Genomic DNA, 22,197 nt, shown 5'->3' with positions numbered 1-22,197 from the left:
TTTACATTTAAAAGGGGTGTAGAAGACAGTAAAACACGCAAGCTCATAAAACGTGTGAAAACATTGGTGAACTCAAAACTTGTGCTGGCCCTAGCAACAATAGTCTCTTTCACGTTTCATGTTTATATACTAACGTTTACACAAACTCTGTCGCCACCCTCTTTTCCGCTTAAAGAAGCAAATTCCACTCTCCCAAGTTTCCATTTCCCAGTTAAAGCTTTCACAAATCCCCTTCAAATAGGTAAACATTGCATGTTCTCATGACAAAACTATCTCCATCACTGTAACTGTTACAATGCCTAGGGAAAACCGTGACCCCGACTACTCCCTCCGTCTCATCGCTGCCACATCCAGCATCCTCCTCTTCCTTTTGACACTTATGGTTATATGGATGGTGTTTTCTCCACACACCCCTGCCGTTAAAGTAACCTACCTCACTGTCAACAAATTCAACATCACACCCAGGGAGGAATTAACGGCTGTGTTTAACATCGAAGGTATTCTCAAAAACCCTAACATCGCACTATCCCTCACGTACGAGAGGCTAACCCTAGCGCTCTGGTTCGGCAACTTTACCATTTCCTCGGTGGTTGTTGAGCCGCCACCGTTCTCGATCCGAGGTCATACCCATGCCCCGATCCGAGCCCGGTTCGAGGTGGCGGGCATGCAGATACCTAACTGGGTGGCCAGTGAAATCGCGGTGCAGCAACGTTTTCATGGTGGGATGGATTTTGGAGCCATGTTGGATGCTAGGTTTAGGTACAAGTTTGGTATGGAGAGCTCCAAGGTTTTCAGTATCACGCTTCAGTGTTACCCGCTGCGCGTTGAACTCCCTCTAAACGACACCATGAACAACGGAAGGTTGGTTGAACCTTCCGATTGTTACGTAGTTTAATATGTGACCAATTTCATGTAATCTGCACTGGAGTGTGCTATGCAAAATTATTATGGTAAACTTGGGAAATTGATAATGTACATTAATTAATTAGTCTGTTGTGCAGTTGATATGAGATGTATGTTATCATTTCAAAACTCCAATACCTAAATTTGGGAATTATGATTGATTGTTGTTTACCAAACAAGGTTAAAACATAAGATGTTGGGGTGATGTGAAATCCTGGTGTTTTGTTCATATGGGTGGTGAAGTTTACTCTTACCACATTGAGTTGAGATTGAGCAAGATGTGTGGTATGAATGAGTGTTAATATTTCAATCAGACTTCATGACAGACAGAAGGTTATGTGGTTATGTTTTACCTCTTAGAATTTGAAATATATCCACACATGAACCATAATGTAATCAAAATAGCAAAAATAAAATTGTGGAAAAAATGTCCATCAAAAAAGGTTTACTACTAAGCTTCAAGATCTAAGGTTTACATTAATTAATAATATTTATATTATGAAGAGCTGCACCAAACATTCTCTAGAACTGCATTTGAAAGATGTGAAAGACCTTTCTTACCAAGCTACTCTCCTTTGCTAAACAAAATGGAATCTAATTTCAATGTTTTTTTTGCCAAATGTTGTTCTTAATTCTCTCAATCTGTCTAAAATTTGGATGAAAGAATTTGTTGAAGATCAAAGAATAACAATGTAGAAAGCACACCCTGCTGCATATTGCATAGCAGTTAGAAAGAGAAGGAGCAACAAGTGCAACCTTCCGGTATCAATGTTGTTAATTTTGTTGTTGGGAGGGAACACAACTAGCAAAGGCTAATACTCAACCATCAAAGGTGAACCCTGGTCCGCATGATATTACATCACCAAAACGTAACCCTGAGAGCCGGACTTATACCATGGTTATCCTATGAAGTTTCATATGTGAGAATTTTATGCAATATGTACTGGGGTGTGTTTTTTACATTGTCCTCATCCACCGTATCTATTATAATAAAGAATCAGCAATTTTCTTTTGTGTGTTGTGTTGTGCACTATATGAGTTACCCGTAGATGCATTATAAAGTGTTCAGTTCATAGATTTTAGATTATGTATCTGATTTCAGAGTTCAATGCTATGTAAAGAATAGTGTACTACAAAGCTTGAAAATCTAGCTTTCCAATAATGATGAATATGCTTTCTACTTAGAGCTTTTTTGCCTTATTTTGTCAATCTATTTTAAATTTGAGATTATCTAATCTTATTGTTTTGTGATTGCTTCTATGTATGCCAAACTTGGAAGTCTTTTTCTCTACTTGATGTAAACGCTTTGGAAGTAAAGAAGTTAATACAAGTTTGTTGGTGTTGTTCTCTTTTTAGAGGATAAGCGTTGGTGTAATGGTGGGGTTATTGTCTTGTGATCTGAAATTCATGGATATAGTAAGCAGTAACAGATTCTCTGCTTGTGGGGGTAAGGCTGCGAAGTATATACTCCCAAGAATCCATTAGGTGGGAGCCTCATTCACTGATGTTGTGTTTTATTTGCATTTGTCGACAAATCTGCACGTAAAAGTATTTTTATTTCAGTTCTTACAACATTATTTGTTATCTTTAGTCCTTTCAAATTAGATTTGTTTTTATTTTTTGTCATTATAACATTTTATATAACATTTTTTTTCCTTTTTAAAGCATTGTTTAAAGTATTTTAAGGACTAAAAATAAAAAAAAATATTTAAACCTAGATTAATTAATTTATTATGCTTTTGTAACTTTAATAAATATCATACGTTAAAAAAATGCACAACGAATAAATGAAAATTCTATTCGAAGTATTAAATTTCTATTATAAATAACTTACCAAGTTTTAAATTTATTCAAGGTATTCGAACCATTAAATGTTTGTTATAAATAAATTATAAGTTTTAAATTTATTCAAAGCATTAAATGTTTATAAGAAATAAATTATGAGTTCTAAAATTTTATTCAAAGTACTGAAAACATTAAAATTTTTCAAGTATTAAATGTTTAAAATAAAAAATACAAATACATGATCATAAGAAAACGTTAAAATCTTTGTTTTTTTATAAAAAAAATGTAAACGTTACAATATATGCAACTAATTACTATATTATACAACAAATTTATGTTTAGTGGTAAATTTTTACTCTTTATAAGTCAATCAAAAATAAAAATGTTATTTGAAAACATATGAATAATATTGACATCAACATAAAAGTGCTAAGATAAAATTTATAAATCAAAATAATAGTTATATTTCACCTTGCCAACATAGAAGTGTTTGCATAAAAAAAATTTATATAACACATTCTTAATCCAATAACCTCAATTACAACATCCATATTTGAATTAGAAAGTAAAACATATGACTTTAAAATATCAATTAAATTTGAAAAATATAATTATTTTTTTACATAAAAGTATATGTAATTTACTTTAGTAACATTTTAATTACATTAATATATATATATATATATATATATATATATATATATATATATATGGGATGTGAGGATAGGATGGGTATTATAATACCGTAGCACTTGTTCCCACAAAATCTACCTGTAAATATTCGTCTTTATCCTTAATTCCAATAAATATATGTCCTTCCTGCTTGCGAATACTTTTATTAATATCCATAGAGTATGGGTTCATTTTTTCATTCCTAAATTAGATTTAATAGATTAAATATCTTTAAGCATGGTCTTAAGTATTTTAAAGACTAAAAATAAAAAAAATTACAAAAAAATATTTAAACCTAAATTAATTAATTTATTTTGCTTTTGTAACTTTAATAAATATCATACGTTAAAAAAATGCACAACGAATAAATGAAAATTCTATTCGAAGTATTAAATATTTATTATAAATAACTTACCATTTGTTTTAAATTTATTCAAGGTATTCGAAGCATTAAATGTTTGATATAAATAAATTATTAGTTTTAAATTTATTCAAAGCATTAAATGTTTATAAGAAATAAATTATGAGTTCTAAAATTTTATTCAAAGTACTGAAAACATTAAAATTTTTCAAGTATTAAATGTTTAAAATAAAAAATACAAATACATGATCATAAGAAAACGTTAAAATCTTAGTTATTTTTATATATATAAAAAAGAAGTAAACGTTACAATATATGCAACTAATTACTACATTATACAACAAATTTATGTTTAGTTGTAAATTTTTACTCTTTGCTTTAACAATTTTTCAAATTTTGTCATAGCCATTTTTTTTCTCTCGTATGCCCTTTATGTAAAAAGATATCTCAATTTTTACACCTAATTGAATGTTTCTTGTCATTGTTGAGCGACAATGTGATAATATTTTTGTATAAGCAATAAAATGAGGGTGTTGACCGTTTGACATGACACTTTAATACTAATGTAATAATATATGTGGTATTAGTATAAATTGTTGATGTTACATTGGGATTTTGAAGACTTGAAGTATAACTAGAGCTAAAATTTCTGAAATTCAAAAAATATAGCCAAGATGAGTTATAAAAATATTAGACGTGGTTTTAAAATCCTTTGCATAAGCTAAAATTTTCTTATTTTTATTCATTTATTATATTTTTTATTTTTTTTCTCTTCCCCACTCATTTTGTACAATTTTCTTTTTTTACCCCAAAATATATTTTTATAAATGAATTAAATTAAATTAATACAAAATACCATATAAATATATTTGTTTTTATCATTTTACATAACTTACTAGATTTTATACCCATAAGGTGCACGGGTTTGTATAAATTATATGTTTTTTATATTTGTATTTAGTTTCTTAAAATAAATTTGCATAAATAAAATTATCAATTGTTAAAATATTTAATAATAAATTAAATATAATTACCTTAAAATTAAAGAAGATGATTAATTAAAGTTTTAATTGAACCTATTATATCTTTAAAAATATTTAGCCTATTAAATTTTACTATGATTTAAAAAATAATATTAAAATTAAATAAATTTTAGGTAAAGAATATTAATTCTAATATGGAAAATTATTTAAATATACTTCACCAAAAAATCAAATATTCTTACTTTTAAAAATTTACCTATTTGGTGGAAACTATTGAACCCATTTTTGGTTGAAAATATAATGAAGCATTGGTAAGAAAAACTAATAACATTTAAGAATTATGAAAGAAAAAATAATCATTGGTTATATAATACAACAAATAAATATTTCATATATGAAAATTAAATTAAGGTACATAGTTTTTTTTTTTTGTTAAAAACCATTAAATAAAACGAAACAATACATAAATATAATGTTTAAGAAACATTATATTCATTTCCTCCTTCAACTTTATTTTAAATGAAAGAATGATATATTTGACATTTTTACAAACACATGTGACTTTTTTTTTTCTAAAGCTTCAACTTTAGTTGCTTTATCCTTGAGTTGATCTTAATGCTATTCAAGTATTGTTCGATATTAAAACACCAGGTTAACATGTTTTAAAGCATTAACAAGATATTATCTATGAAAGGAAACTACAAGTTCCAAAAGGATCCTTTTTCAGGGGAAATATATACTACAACCAAAATGCTTCTATATGGCCCTAGGTTGGTCCCCTCTAACATCATATGCATAAACTAGCAAAAGAGGGAGATCTTGACTCCTAGTTCATTCTCTAGTCCTATGTCTTCAAGAAGCAAAGTGAACTTATGTAGCATCAATACCATCTACTCCTGTGTTAAACACGATTATCATAATCATACAACATAACATAGACACCAAACACAAAGGTAAGCATATATGAAATGAATCATACAATGGAAGGGTAAAGACATAAGGATACAACTTACAAGAGGAATTCAAATAAATTAACCATTTCCAATCAGTTAAGCATATGATAGAGTAATCTTAATCACACTTAATCTCATATGCTTATGTATCATGTAATGTTATGTTGACACGACTCCATAGAGATTTTTACAACTTTTGGGAGATCCCGATAGGCCTCATCCCTTATCAGGGTTGGCCCTGAGATATTTTGTGCTATTGGGGGAACCAAGAAAATTCAAGGCATTGTTTATGTAATTACACTAATGCCAATAGAAGTGGAAACAAAATAATATACCACACTATCATCCTTTTTACATTTAACATTATGCATAAATTTTTGGTTCATTTTTCCAAACTTATTAATAGATTTTTGTTGAGAATATAAACATCACCCATTAGTTGACTAATTACAAGTAATTATTTCTCTAAATAATATTGATAATCATCTCATTTTTATACTAATTTTAAAATTGTATAAAATTTTATTTTAATATTTATATAGATTAAATAGAGAAAAATTGATGCCCATCTAAATAAGGGGCCCTGGGCAGTCACCTTGCTCGATCACCCTCAAGGCCACCACTGTCCCCTACTATGGACTTATTCTCTAACCATGCAGAGAGTCCTTTAAGTTGACCTTGTGGTGGTAGTATGGTTTAATTTTATCGAAATTAGACAAGTGTGGGTAATGATTTACCTTTGTAAGATTTGCATGACCTTACATTTATATTTTGCTTACTCGTCCAATCTATAGGCTCATTCTTGTTGGTCACCACAAAAACTCTCACCATTAAGTTAAGAGACTACCAAGCAATCTTAACTTTCATGCCTACCCATATACAATGTCATGTATGCACTATCCATCAAGCCAATCATGGTATTACAAGTCCATTTTCATTCTTAACAACACACTTAGGAATCCAACAAGCAATTCCATAAGTTCAATAGGATATTCAGCCTCTATGCTAATCTCACCATTAGTCATGTTCATTATTGGAAAGAGAAAATAACCATTAATTAAACATTAGGGAACTAATTAACCAAAACAAAAGGAAGTAGCAACTGTCATTCTCACTTAGTTGTCATTTTTGGTTCAACTAGATTTGTGTGTCTCGCTTAGCAAGTTCTTTGTGAATTCTAAACATTTTGTGAAATAAAGAGTCTTGCTTGATTAGCGAGAATATCTCACTCAACAAGTTTTAACGAATTTCAAATAATTCAACACAAACATTAATCATTCAATAACCAAAAGTTGTTGGTGCTACAATTGATGTTAGTGGTGGTTTAGGTATCTTTATGTTGGTTTGGAATTATTGTCTAAGATTATTGGTTTCATTCTAACTTAAATGCTGTTAATTTAGGGAATGTTTCATAAAGTATTTCAATTAATTTTTAAATTTTTTATACAAGTTAAAAATTTTGTTTAACTGATTAGTATATGAGTTTTTTTTGGTAGTTTTTAATGTTTTTTGATATTCTACTTGAATTAATATTTTTTAAAATAGCAGCTTCTTGTTTTTTTTTTATATTTATTCCATTTTTATCCTTAAATATTTATTAGGTTCCCTTTTTAATCTTCTCTTTTAATGTAAACTCTTATTTTTTTATCCTTTATGTAATTTTACATTTCTTAGTTATTCTCACAAATAATTTTATCAAAATTTATGATTCAATAAGATAATTTTTTAGCTTTCAACTAACTTTTTAGCTACCAGCTAATTAACTTTTTAGCTTCCATCTAGATTTTCAGTTAATTTTGTCAAACATATCCTTAATTACGAGAAAATAGTGAAATCTGTTCACAAAAAGTATGTTGTTAGTCGTTGAAAAACAAAATATACAGATTTAGTCTTAGAATATATAAGATGTGCGACAAATTAATTATGTTGTTAAATTTATGAGTTTATTTTGTCATTAAATTATAATGTTTGAAGATCAATTTGACAATAAATTATAATTTTTGAGGACCAATTTCACATTAATTTTATGGTTTATAGACTAATTTATCTTTAAATTATTTGAAAGACTAATTTGTCAATCTCACTTTTTACGTATTCAATAATAAAATTTGAATTTTTCATAATTTATTGACACTTCATACTTCTTATTTCAAGAAAGAATTTGACTACTTATTATTTAAATACATTTTAAAAGAATATAGTAATATTAACTTTGTTTATATGTTTACATTTAAAAGGGGTGTAGAAGACAGTAAAACACGCAAGCTCATAAAACGTGTGAAAACATTGGTGAACTCAAAACTTGTGCTGGCCCTAGCAACAATAGTCTCTTTCACGTTTCATGTTTATATACTAACATTTACACAAACTCTGTCGCCACCCTCTTTTCCGCTTAAAGAAGCAAATTCCACTCTCCCAAGTTTCCATTTCCCAGTTAAAGCGTTCACAAATCCCCTTCAAATAGGTAAACATTGCATGTTCTCATGACAAAACTATCTCCATCACCGTCACTGTTACAATGCCTAGGGAAAACCGTGACCCCGACTACTCCCTCCGTCTCATCGCTGCCACATCCAGCATCCTCCTCTTCCTTTTGACACTTATGGTTATATGGATGGTGTTTTCTCCACACACCCCTGCCGTTAAAGTAACCTACCTCACTGTCAACAAATTCAACATCACACCCCGGGAGGAATTAACGGCCGTGTTTAACGTCGAAGGTATTCTCAGAAACCCTAACATCGCACTATCCTTCACGTACGAGAGGCTAACCCTAGCGCTCTGGTTCGGCAACTTTACCATTTCCTCGGTGGTTGTTGAACCGCCTCCGTTCTCGATCCGAGGTCATACCCATGCCCCGGTCCGAGCCCGGTTCGAGGTGGCGGGCATGCAGATACCTAACTGGGTGGCCAGTGAAATCGCGGTGCAGCAACGTTTTCATGGTGGGATGGATTTTGGAGCCATGTTGGATGCTAGGTTTAGGTACAAGTTTGGTATGGAGAGCTCCAAGGTTTTCAGTATCACGCTTCAGTGTTACCCACTGCGCGTTGAACTCCCTCTAAACGACATCATGAACAACGGAAGGTTGGTTGAACCTTCCGATTGTTACGTAGTTTAATATGTGACCAATTTCATGTAATCTGCACTGGAGTGTGCTATGCAAAATTATTATGGTGTACTTGGGAAATTGATAATGTACATTAATTAATTAGTCTGCTGTGCAGTTGATATGAGATGTATGTTATCATTTCAAAACTCTAATACCTAAATTTGGGAATTATGATTGATTATTGTTTACCAAACAAGGTTAAAACATAAGATGTTGGGGTGATGTGAAATCCTGGTGTTTTGTTCATATGGGTGGTGAAGTTTACTCTTACCACACTGAGTTGAGATCGAGTAAGATGTGTGGTATGAATGAGTGTTAATATTTCAATCAGACTTCATGACAGACAGAAGGTTATGTGGTTATGTTTTACCTCTTAGTATTTGAAATATATCCACACATGAACCATAATGTAATCAAAATAGCAAAAATAAAATTGTGGAAAAAATGTCCATCAAAAAAGGTTTACTACTAAGCTTCAAGATCTAAGGTTTACATTAATTAATAATATTTATATTATGAAGAGCTGCACCAAACATTCTCTAGAACTGCATTTGAAAGATGTGAAAGACCTTTCTTACCAAGCTACTCTCCTTTGCTAAACAAAATGGAATCTAATTTCAATGTTTTTTTGCCAAATGTTGTTCTTAATTCTCTCAATCTGTCTAAAATTTGGATGAAAGAATTTGTTGAAGATCAAAGAATAACAATGTAGAAAGCACACCCTGCTGCATACTGCATAGCAGTTAGAAGGAGAAGGAGCAACCAGTGCAACCTTCCGGTATCAATGTTGTTAATTTTGTTGTTGGGAGGGAACACAACTAGCAAAGGCTAATACTCAACCATCAAAGGTGAACCCTGGTCCGCATGATATTACATCACCAAAACGTAACCCTGAGAGCCGGACTTATACCATGGTTATCCTATGAAGTTTCATATGTGAGAATTTTATGCAATATGTGCTGGGGTGTGTTTTTTACATTGTCCTCATCCATCGTATCTATTATAATAAAGAATCAACAATTTTCTTTTGTGTGTTGTGTTGTGCACTATATGAGTTACCCGTAGATGCATTATAAAGTGTTCAGTTCATAGATTTTAGAATATGTATCTGATTTCAGAGTTCAATGCTATGTAAAGAATAGTGTACTACAAAGCTTGAAAATCTAGCTTTCCAATAATGATGAATATGCTTTCTACTTAGAGCTTTTTTGCCTTATTTTGTCAATCTATTTTAAATTTGAGATTATCTAATCTTATTGTTTTGTGATTGCTTCTATGTATGCCAAACTTGGAAGTCTTTTTCTCTACTTGATGTAAATGCTTTGGGAGTAAAGAAGTTAATAAAAGTTTGTTGGTGTTGTTCTCTTTTTAGAGGATAAGCGTTGGTGTAATGGTGGGGTTATTGTCTTGTGATTTGAAATTCATGGATATAGTAAGCAGTAACAGATTCTCTGCTTGTGGGGGTAAGGCTGCGAAGTATATACTCCCAAGAATCCAATAGGTGGGAGCCTCATTCACTGATGTTGTGTTTTATTCTGACAGAGTTTGGCCTATTTAGCTGGATTTTATAGACATAAATTTATTCCAACGCATCTTTTATCTTCCACACATGTTTTCTTTGCTTCTAATTCTATGTCTGACTTGCAGAGGGATTGAGCAGCTGTTTTGATTTAATGGTCTTTCTCGACTTTCTTTCCTCTGTATTTCTTTCCATGAGAGTATTCCCTATCGTTCTGTTTTGTACTCTTTCATACAGTTGATGTCTTACATGACCTGTATCATCTATCAAGTCCATGTCGCAGGTTTTAACTTGGAAGAGTTATTTTATGTTATTTATCATAGAATTCATGACTTGTGATGCATTCATTTTTTTGGGTAGAATCTCTTTGCACTATAGACCAGTTTTTATGTTCTCTCTTGATCTTTCTCAAAAATGTTTCCAACCTATAATAATAGTGTCTAGCCAGATTAAAATCTTCAGATGTTCAATGCCTAAAACCGATGGTGTTAGAATGCTTGGATCTGCTGCCTAATGAAAAATCATGGAGAAGTTGAAATCTACTCTAATTGGATCCTCTACTTAAAATACTATTTATGAATGTCTACTTGATTTAACTAATTGGATTATCAAATCCTCTGGATCAATACAAGTCATGGAGAAATTGAAATCTTTTCTAACTAGATCTTCTACCCAAAATACTATTTATGAATGTATACTTGATTTTACTCATTGAATTATCAAATGATATAGAGTCAAAACTAGTGATGCTATGGGAACCAATATTTGGTCTTTGACTTTTAGCATGGATAAGTGACTGAGGTTGGTGCACTCTAACTGTGGTAAGCAAAATGCAAAAACAAGATATAGTATCATGAGTCAGGTGTGATATGATGAAAGGCGAGTGTGCTGCAAATTTACTGACCAACCTTGAGAAGCTTGCAAATTGATTAGTGTTTTGGTCCTTGACTAAAGTGTAAGGTTAGAGTAAGGCAGAATTAGGAGTATGTAGGTAGTGACATTACAGCTTTATGTGACTAATATGACCATTTTCTTCACCATTACATTTCCGTGCTTTTAGCAGCAATTCTAGGAAGACCTACATAGAAAAGGAAAAAAGTTTCTGACTGGGGGTACTTATCTTCATTGTATATCTATTTGAACATCAATTGCTTTAAATAAAACTAATATTACTATGTTGGAAACTTGCTACACTATATTCCTGGGTTTCCTTGAGTTCATTAATGCAGCTGGTTTTTCCGGCAAGAGCAGGATATACATACTTAACCCATACTGTCAGAACTCAAATTGGCAAGGATTGTTCAGCAATTATTGTCTCACGTGAGGGAAATGGAACTGTTCAGCATCAAGTATTTACAACTGTCCAATCAATGCAGTTACCATAATAAATAATTTTGTATCTCCATTGTTTACCAATGATTTTAATGCTAAACTCATGTTCATGCTTCTTGGTCAATATTACATGTGAAAAACAACATTTAATAAACATTTTTTAAGATTTGACTATCTATAGGAGCACAGGTTGCTATTAGAGTCTCTAGTCACAAGGATCTGATTTTCTCCATGTGTTTCTCTATATGTAATGCTATGATTTTTCAAACTACCTAAGATGGGCAAAGCAAATGCAATGTGGTAATTAATTGTCATCATGCCATTAATTCTATGATTCATATCAACATAGGATTCTATGACTTTGAGCTTTATATTTTGTTGAGTTAAATAAAGGGTAAGCAAATGACATGGCTTAAACTTTAAAGTAAGCTGGCTTGAACTATGAAGATACACCAATGAACACCGTCACATTTATGAAGAGGTTTTTGAAGTCACATTCTAATTGCTTATAGGTTGTTGGCTAGTTCGACCAAAAGTACTTATCAAGCACATGTGAGTATTGAATGTAAATGACACAAGTTATTTTATCTTTTTTGCCTTCTATAGCAGATTACCTATAGTCTCTCTACCTTCAAACAATATATATGTTGTCTTAGTTCATGTAGTACTTGAGGAGTAATGTGTTATGGACTTCTAAGTCGTTACTGTTGCTTTGTGGCCACTAGTATGAAAGGGATATGTTGTTTTTGGCGATTATGACAAACGTGCCTCGTCAATTATCAGTCAGTCAACAGATTACTTTTTGAAGTTAGCCTATCTTCTGCTTCCTTGCTATCTTGACATAAACTTTAGCAGTGTTAGTAGAAATCAATTTCTCACTTATCTCTTTTAATTTGCTATTGGCATTCATGATCTGATAGTTGATGAAATGGTCATATGATAATATTTATATATATGGATGCTTAAGTAATGGAGGAAATCTATGGCAGGTTATAATTAAGATAATGCAACCAGTGGTCTTCTTTCTTGTAAAAATATGTTTCTTTGGCTGCTATGGGTTGAGCATAGCCACTTGCTGGTTTGCAATGTTGAGGGATGCAATAATGAGTTTCTATTAATTTGAAGAGCCCAAAAAATTTTCAGACCTTGCCATTGTTTGTTGCATCAATCCTATGTTTCTATTATGCTGGAAGGCTTCGGAAAAGTGAGCATCCAACAAAAAGTCCTTTTGTGTGGGGTAAATGTTTTGCATGGGATCTGGCTCCCATTTTGTTTTGTGCACTGGCTAGTAAGTTTTGTGCTTTTGTTCTTTCGCTCCTTCAACAGTTTGAGGCTCAATAGGTGTGCAAGTTAATTCTTGCTTTCAGTGGCACATTTGATAGCATAGTTAATTGATTTGTAGGTTGAACATTTTGAAACTTTGATTAGACAAGGCACACAAACTTGGACATATCTATTGGGAATAAGACCCATTAATTTTAAGGATTGGGTTATGGCGAGAAGAACACTGAACCAGTCATATTGGGGTGACTCCAATAGTAATCTGCTCCTGTCCTAATATACCTTATATGGAATGTTAGATTAGGCACGAATAATAGAGAGAATGTGTAGAGAGAGAGTGAGTAGAGAGAGAAACACTGGGTGGAGGAGAGATAGGTTGAGAGGTAAGAGAGTCTGGCGAGATAGAGCGAGCTTCCCGGAGGCATCTCGACGGCACCATGCCGGAAACATAGGAAGAGCTAAGTTTAAACACACTGTGACTAACTGGAGAGATCATAAGGATATTACATCCTTCTATTTCTCTCGCTTCGCTGATGACATCATAGAGAAAGAGCTCTGGTACGATTTCAAAAAATGGGGGGACGTTAGGGAAATCTTCATCCCAAACAGAAGAAATTTCATGGGGAGAAGGTATGGCTTTGTTAGGTTCAAAGGGGTGCAAGATATCCCTTGACGAAGCAGCTAGACAGGATCGTCATAGGGGGGTTGAAACTGTTCGTCAATCTCCCAAAGTATGGAAGGGAGGTGAAGAGGGAGGCAGCTATAGCAACCCAAACACGGCCGTGCATGGACAGAAAGCAAGGAGCTGAGGCTCGAACCCGCCATATGAAGCCAACATCATACGCAAATGCGCTGACACGAAACATCAGGCGGCCAGGATATCAGATGACATCAGACATCCACATCAACCATAAAATTTCATCATCCTTGGTTCACATTGAAGTTAAACCAGAAGACACTACGTGGCTGAAGGAAGCGTGGGTTGGGCGCCTCAAAAACCCAGCTATGTTTGAATGATTGGAGGACGAGCTTCTCTGGGGGAATGGAATGGATGTAACACCTAGATACATGGGTGACGATCAAGTCCTCTTGCTGGGTCTCACTGACACTGAAGCGGACCGACTCATGAATGGCAGAAGAGCAGGAGGTACAACGGTATTCTCCTCTATCGAAAGGTGGAGTCCGAGCTTGCGCGCAGGATGTAGGCTGACATGGATTCAATGTTGGGGGTTCCCTATCTAGTCTTGGAATCCGAAATATATTAATAAGATCGTTGCCGTTATGGGAGAGCTGGTGGACTTGGATGACTTAGTGGAGGAGAAAAGAAGATTGGACAGAGCGCGGGTCCTTATTAAGACTCTTTGGCGGCCGTTAATTCAACACACGGTGGAGGTAGTGGTCGGAGACGAAAAGTTCATGGTTCACGTCGTCGAGGAGTGTTGCGACGATTATCAAGATTGTATCCGGAGAGGGAGAAGCGTCAGAGGGTCATCGGAGGAGATTAACTCCAACGATAGCTTCTTCGATAGCTCCTTGCACATCAACTGGGACCTAGCGGACAACGTGCCACACTTGCTGGAGTTGGAATCGCGCATTGCTCTTCACAGTGTTGAGTCGAAGACCTTTGCCGGCGTCGAAGACTAGGGGGTGCCACACTTGCCGGAGTCGGAATCGCGTATTGCCCTTCATGGCATTGAGTCGAAGGCCTTTGCCAGCATCGAAGACCAGGGGACGTTCCTTTTACCCACTGGTCACAACGACCACCGCTACCCATTGGATATTGATAATAATCCTCGGGTCAGCGGCGGAAACCAGTCAACATCCCTGCATGGACCAAATTTGAATCCTACTTTGCAGGTATCGACCACCAACAATACTGACGTTATAGTCAAAAAGGGGGTGAGGCAGTGGGTCAACTTACTTAATAGGGATGCTGCTCCACAGAATTATCACCAAAATAGCAATGAAGGCAATGGGGAGTCTAGCGGGTTGGCAAAGGGTCAAAGGGTTTTCGGTGTAGAAGCAAGTGACGTGGTATTGGCTGAGGATAGCTTTGATACATGTGGCAATTTTAAAAATAAGGAGGTGGAGGGTCCTGTCTCTGAAGAAGCAGCATGTATAACACATCAGGACCAGGATATTTCCAATTATACCCCCAAAGACAAAAGTTCCAAATTGAGCCTTAATCCACAAGCAGGGGGTGAAAATACTTGGCAAGTTTATTCACGACAGAGGAAGTGCCAAAAGAAATCAGACTTGGGCCTTTCTCCATCTAACACAGCAGCTGCACCACATAACGGAGACACACAACCTCAACACACAGATTTCGATACAGCAAGGGGAAACACACAATGATATTCAGGATCTTTCCTTTCAGCCACATGTCAGGAATGGAGTCATAGAGGCAATCCCAAATTCTGATAACCAATATACTCTAGAGGCAATTTAGATATGGAGCATGGCCAAACAATTGGGCCTCACTAGAGGGGGAAACAAGGAGGCAATCATTAAAAAATTCCAGCAAATGGAGGAAAGGGACAGGGTAGAAGCAAATAGAAGGGTCGATAGCAACAGGAATCAATGAATATAATCTCCTATAATGTTAGAGACATAGGGAGGGGTGTAAAATGGGGAGCAATTAGGAGATTGATTAAGCATGAGGGTGTGGATATGATTTGTCTTCAAGAGACAAAGAAAGAAATGGCTGACAAAGCTATGTGTTAGGCTTTATGGGGACATGCAGAGGTAAGTTGGGAATTGCTGCCAGCTATCAATACAGCAGGAGGCATATTATGTTTGTGGAGTGATAAATCATTTAAACTACAGAGGGAAATCACTGGTAATGACTTTATTTTACTGGTTGGGGAATGGGTCCAAGAAGCACAACTGGTCACCCTTGTTACTATTTATTCTCCATGTGACATACACAATAAAAGAATTTTGTGGGATACAGTAAAACAATTGAGACATTCAATGGATGGGGGGCTGTAGTGTATTTTGGGAGATTTTAATTCCATAAGGAGCTTAGATGAAAGGTTTACCAATGTCCAAAGCTTGCTCGAGGATAGCTGTATCAGAGAATTTAATGAGTGGATAGATGAATTGGAGGTTATGGAGGTTCCTTGGCTGGGCAAAAAGTTTACCTGATATAGACCTAATGGCGCATCTAGGAGCAGACTTGACAGGTTCTTAGTTTCTCATGAGTGGCTTGTTAGATGGCCCAACAACATTCAAGCTACACTTCCAAGGAATTTTTCGGATCACTGTCCAATTGTGCTTCGTTCTAAGGAGATTGATCGGGGCCCAAAACCTTTTAGGATCATGGATTGCTGGTTACTTGATAGGTCATTCAAGGAAATTGTTCATCATAGCTGGACATCCAATCAGCAATCAGGGTGGGGAGGATACATCCTTAAAGAAAAAATTAAGAAATTAAAGCACAGTTTGAAGAGGTGGAATAGAGAACATTTTGGAGATACTTCTACAAAGGTAAAAAGGATTGAATCTGAATTAAACAAATTGGAGGAAGACACAATCCAAAGACAACTATCCCAACAAGAAGAGCAGAAAAGAAAGCAGCTGTAGGAAGATCTATGGGCAGCAGCCCAAGCTCAAGGAGGGTGATTGCAATTCTCGGTATTTCCATATGATGATAAATGCAAATCGTAGTAACAACTCTTTAAAAGGGGTCCTGGTGGATGGAGTATGGATAGTTGAGCCTCATAAAGTGAGGGAGGAAGCTAGGGCTTTCTTTTCACAAAGATTCCTTGAACCAAACCTTCACAGGCCCACACTTGATGGCATTACTTTTCAAACCATCACCCAGCAGCAGAACAACATGCTAGTGGCACCTTTTTCAGAGGAGGAAGTGAGGTTGGCAATATGGGACTGTGGTAGTGACAAGAGCCCCGGGCCTGATGGACTTAACTTCAAAATTCATCAAGAAGTTTTGGCAGTTGATTAAACCTAACGTCCTTCGTTTTTTAGAAGAATTTTATGCTAATAGTGTTTTTCCTAGGGGATGCAATGCATCCTTCCTAGCCTTAATCCCCAAGGTGGCTGACCCACAATACTTGAATGATTATAGACCTATATCTCTTATAGGTTGTATGTATAAGAGAGTGCTGCCCACCATCATTAATGAAGCCCAATCTGCTTTCATTGAAGGAAGATACTTACTTCAGAGTGTACTTATAGCTAATGAAGTGATTGACGAAGCTAAAAGGAGTACTAAATCCTGCCTTATTTTCAATGTTGACTATGAGAAGACATACGACTCGGTGTCATGGGATTTTCTGCTATATATGTTGAAGAGATCAGGTTTTAGCTCTAAATGGATAATGTGGATGGAAGGGTGTCTGAAATCTGCCTCAATTTCAGTCTTGGTAAATGGCAGTCCCACAGCGGAGTTCCTACCCCAAAGGGGTCTTAGACAAGGGGGTCCTTTAGCTCCGTTTTTATTCAATGCGGTAGTTGAAGCCTTGAATGGTTTGATGAGGAAAGTTATGGGGGCAAATATGTACAAAGGTTTCTGTGTTGGATGCAATGATGTAAGCATTAGCATATTGCAATATGCGGATGACACGATCTTTTTTGGTGAGGCTACTATGGATAATGTAAAAGCTATCAAAGCTATCCTAAGAACTTTTGAATTGGTTTCTGGTTTAAAAATCAATTTTGCTAAGAGTTGTTTCGGCGCTTTTGGCATGAATGATCAGTGGAAGCAAAGGGCAGCTAATTATTTGAATTGCAGTCAGCTGGCTCTTCCTTTTGTCTATCTTGGCCTACCCATAGGGGCCAATCCGAGGCGAGCTCGTGTGTGGGAACCCATTATCCAAAAATGTGAGAGAAGACTAGCTAGGTGGAAGGAGAGATATATCTCTTTTGGGGGGAGAGTGACACTTATTCAATCGGTACTTACATCAATTCCTATTTATTATTTTTCCTTTTTCAGGGTACCACAAACAGTGATTAACAAGTTAATTAAAATACAACGAAGATTTCTTTGGGGAGGGGGACATGACAGCAAAAAGATTGCGTGGATCTCGTGGGAGACAGTATGTCTACCTAAAGACAAAGGGGGTTTAGGCATCAAAGATATCAATACTTTTAACTTGGCCCTCCTTGGTAAATGGATGTGGAATCTTATGCAGCACCAAGGGGCTTTATGGGCTACAGTTTTGGAGGCTAAATATGGGGGATGGAGGGGTTTAACCGAAGAGGGAAGCTCAAATCTACAGTCAATATGGTGGAGGGATTTAAAAAGAGCTATTCATCATTCACACCATGGTAAGATCCTACAACATGAACTCAAATGGAAGGTAGAAGCTGGGGATAAGATAAAATTTTGGGAGGATAGGTGGATTTGTCATGAGGAGTCACTAGCTGAAAAGTATCCTAGGCTCTACATGATCTCTTCTCAGCAACACCAGCTTATTGGACAATTGGGGAAGCATAACAACTCTGGTTGGGAGTGGAATTTTAATTGGAGAAGACCGCTATTTGACAGTGAAATTGAATTGGCTGTTACTTTTCTTTCTAAAGTTGAAGGTAAGTCTATTAACAATCATGGATCTGATAGCTGGGAATGGGCAGCAGACCCGTCGGGTATCTACTCTACAGATAGTGCTTATTCAATGTTTTGGGAGGAGGCAGCAGCTGAGAGCCTCGAGGAATGTTTTGAGGAGCTATGGAAAATCAAGATTCCTAGTAAAATTGCGGTTTTTGCATGGAGGTTATTTAGGGACAGGCTACCTACAAAGTCAAATTTGCGGGCTAGACAAGTGCAGATTTTGGATATGGCATGCCCTTTTTGCAGAAGGGTGGAGGAGGATGCATCCCATCTTTTTATCCACTGCATTAAGATCCAACCTTTATGGTGGGAAACAATGTCTTGGATAAATATTAAGGGTGCCCTTCCATTAAGCACAAAACATCACTTCATGCAGCACTCCTTTCTGCAGGTTGAAGGCATCAGGATCAGAAGGTGGCAATATTGGTGGTTGGCTGTAACATGGTCCACTTGGCAGCTTAGAAACAGAATCTTATTCTCCGAAACAACATTTGACGGAAACAAATTGTTTGAAGATGCGACTTTCCTAATGTGGACTTGGCTTCATAATCTGGAGAAGGATTTTACAATGCATTTTAATCAATGGTCGAGTAACCTCCGATAAGGTTTTTTGCAGCAGTAGGGGTTAGATTTTTGGATCAAAAACACATGTATAATCATCTTTCCATAGTTTGGTTCCTAATTAGACTTATGCTGTCTGATTGAGGAACCATTTTTATGGAGTCTAACATTGTAATCAGTACCTCTGGTACTTTCTTTAATATATATATATATATATATATATATATATATATATATATATATATATATATATATATATATATATATATATCTTTGCCGATAAAAAAAAAAAAAAAGATTAGGCACGAGGCCTTTTTAGCTAATGATTTATTTTAACTAGTGGCCTATTTTTTTTCTAATGTTTAACGCTTTGATGAAGGTCAACGTCAAAATGAGAATTACAAGTAGTGCACATATCCGATTCGTTCTGGAAAGGGAAGCATCTTCTGTGTAATCATCTTTGTTATAATACTAGATGTCTTACTTGCCTATCCATTTTCAGATGAGGCAGAGGACTAAGATGTTAACAAATAGAGATGCTGTAATGATTACTGCTGCATAGTTTATCTCTATGGTGAAGTAGTTCCAATGGTAAATTACTTTGTTTCTGAAAAGGTACGACAATTGTCATTTTTCTTGGCAAACATATTTTTCTTGCTAGAAAAATTTACTTTGATGCCAAAGTTTTGCTATTCATAATGCAGGAATATCTTGGTTCTGATATTATTTCTTATTTTTCTGGTGAAGTGCAGCTGAGAGTGTCAAGCTTCTGATCACAGTTCTGAACACAAAAATGATTTGGCTGCTATTCTTTTAGAAGCTCTTAAAAATTGGTAAGTCTGATGAAGTAGTTTTGTACTTGCAGCTCCTGGATTCTGACTTATATATGCATGGCAGATGAAGTTTGGTTCTTTTTCTTTATATCAGGGTACCAGGACATTTATGCTATATGCAACTGATCTTGTTAGTTTCAAACATGTGTAGTACTGTTGCAATCAAGCAAAAAATAAAAACAGAAAGAAAATGCTGCTTCCGTATATACAACCAGGACATGGAAACTACACATGTAATGTAACATCAAATAATTCTAAGAGTCAAGGTTTAGAAATAATTTCAGATGTATTGCAGCCTTTTTGCATCTATATTAGAAAAATGTAGTGTTTATTCGTCAATTAAAATTTCCTCTATTCTGTTCCTTTGCTGATTTTTGTCACCGCATAAATTAGAGTGGTATCTTATTATATTTTGAAACCAGTTTGAACTTTGAACCAGTTTCGGCAAAACAGGTTTTTAAGTAGTTTCGGAACTGTTTCATAACTTCTTTTAAAACCAGTTCAAAATTGGTTTCGAATATTCGAAACGGATTTTGATGTTCACCTAAAGTAGAACGTGTTCTGCAAGGGTAAAATAAAAAACTGGTATGTTTGATTTTTATTTTCATAAAAAAAAAACTCTTAACACAAGAGCCAGGATTCTGTTCACAAAAAAAAAAGTACCTTTTAAGAGTTGAGGAACCTTATTTTCCTCCTTCACTTATAGCTTAAGGATTCATATTTCATACTATGAATTATTCTTCTTTAATTATATGTATTTTGGTTTTGCAATTGAGTATAAGGAAATGAAACAAGGCTGAATAACTGTAGTGTTGGTATTGTGTTAAGATAACGGCACCTACGCATGGTGGGGGCTCACTCAATCCTAATCTTTACATTATTCTCCTAACCCTTTTCATAACGGATCCATGCAGAAATCTAAAATATACAAGAAAAATAAAAATAATAATACATTTCATGCCAGTGATGTAATATTTTTTGAATGTTTTATTTATCATGATCATATAAATTTAAATTTAAATCAGTATAATTATTTGTTTCATTTAATGATTTTATTGCAATTAGAAACTACTAATAATAAAGGGTCTTCATGGTGAAGATCTTTGGCATTGAATTGTTGAGTACACAAACCATTTGTTAAAAATAATTATATTCAAGATAGCATAGCTTTAATTTCTATTAGAGTGGGTAAACATTTGTAATTCTATATATGTTTTAAATTATTACTCATTTATTATTTACATATTTTAATTGTTATTTTAATATTAAAACATTCCTGGTCAAAGAATGAGAAAGAAATGATTGATCATGTTTCTTGTTTTCTTAGTTCATATGAATATGAATCACTCACAACATTATTTTATTTTGGTAGAACCACTCACAATATCATTGTGATGAAAGAATCAAAAGGATGAATTTTACAACAAATGAAATTTTCTCGCTGAGTAAGAATGTCTGGCTCAACAAGTCTTGTGAAATTCCTAAACCTCATCCTTTTTCTCAAGGTAGTGGGGTTTGCTGACTTACCATCTAGTTAACTTTTCGGTTTCAACTAGATTTTCAATTAATTCTGTGAAGCATAGCCTTAATAAGGAATTAGTCATTGAAAAATAGAAAATACAAATTTAGTCTCTTTCAACTAAGTTGTGATAGCAAACTCCATTCTCTCAAGTTTCCATTATTGTAGTGTATCACCTCCTTCACAGATCCCATAGTAACGTATAACATTGCATGCATGTTATAGTGGCAAAACTATGTCTCATACCGTCACCGTTACAATGCCTAGGGAAAACCATGACTCCCTCCGTCTCATCATCCCACACCAGTCAGCATCCTCCTTTTCATTAGTCTCATCATCCCCACACCAGTCAGCATCCTCCTTTTCATTATCTATTATCTACACGTGGTTATATGGACCCGTGTTTTCTCCACACACAGTAAACCTAAGTCACCGTCAACAAATTCAACATCACATTTACAACTCCACCATTTAATCTGCCATGGTCGAACTGCCGCTGTTCTCGATCTGAGGTCCGATGCCCCAGTCCAAGAGTCTGGTGGTCAGTGAAACCGCGATGCCGAACGTTTTCATGGTGAGGTGGATTTTGAAGACATGCTGGGCGCTTGCCATGGTTATGAAGGTTGGTCACTCCTTCCTATGGTTGTGTAGTTTAATATGTGACCAATTTCATGTATTCTGCACGGGAGTGTGCTATGCAAAATTATTATGGTATACTTGGGGAATTGTTGATAATGTACATTAACGAATCTGCTTTGCAATGGATATGAAATGTATGTTCTTATCATTTCAAAACCCTACTACCCAAAATAGG

The 22,197-nt window shown here is 34.9% G+C and overlaps 3 protein-coding genes across 3 annotated transcripts; all 3 read left to right on the top strand.

Annotated features, from left to right (window-relative positions):
• The first annotated feature begins 295 nt into the window (after positions 1-295).
• On the top strand, positions 296-895 carry LOC114371332. The gene has a single exon (XM_028328799.1). The coding sequence runs from the start codon at positions 296-298 to the stop codon at positions 893-895; it is 600 nt and encodes a 199-aa protein (XP_028184600.1).
• A 7,280-nt stretch (positions 896-8,175) lies between these two features.
• On the top strand, positions 8,176-8,775 carry LOC114371331. The gene has a single exon (XM_028328798.1). It carries the CDS (start codon positions 8,176-8,178, stop codon positions 8,773-8,775), a length of 600 nt encoding a protein of 199 aa, XP_028184599.1.
• An 8,232-nt stretch (positions 8,776-17,007) lies between these two features.
• On the top strand, positions 17,008-18,910 carry LOC114371330. The gene is made up of 3 exons (XM_028328797.1): positions 17,008-17,811; positions 18,052-18,776; positions 18,862-18,910. Exons 1-3 carry the CDS (start codon positions 17,008-17,010, stop codon positions 18,908-18,910), a joined length of 1,578 nt encoding a protein of 525 aa, XP_028184598.1.
• Positions 18,911-22,197: the final 3,287 nt, after the last annotated feature.

Source organism: Glycine soja, chromosome 10 (genome assembly GCF_004193775.1).
Source record: "Glycine soja cultivar W05 chromosome 10, ASM419377v2, whole genome shotgun sequence".
Taxonomy (NCBI): Eukaryota; Viridiplantae; Streptophyta; class Magnoliopsida; order Fabales; family Fabaceae; genus Glycine; species Glycine soja.
This window is presented reverse-complemented; position numbering and strand designations above follow the sequence as displayed.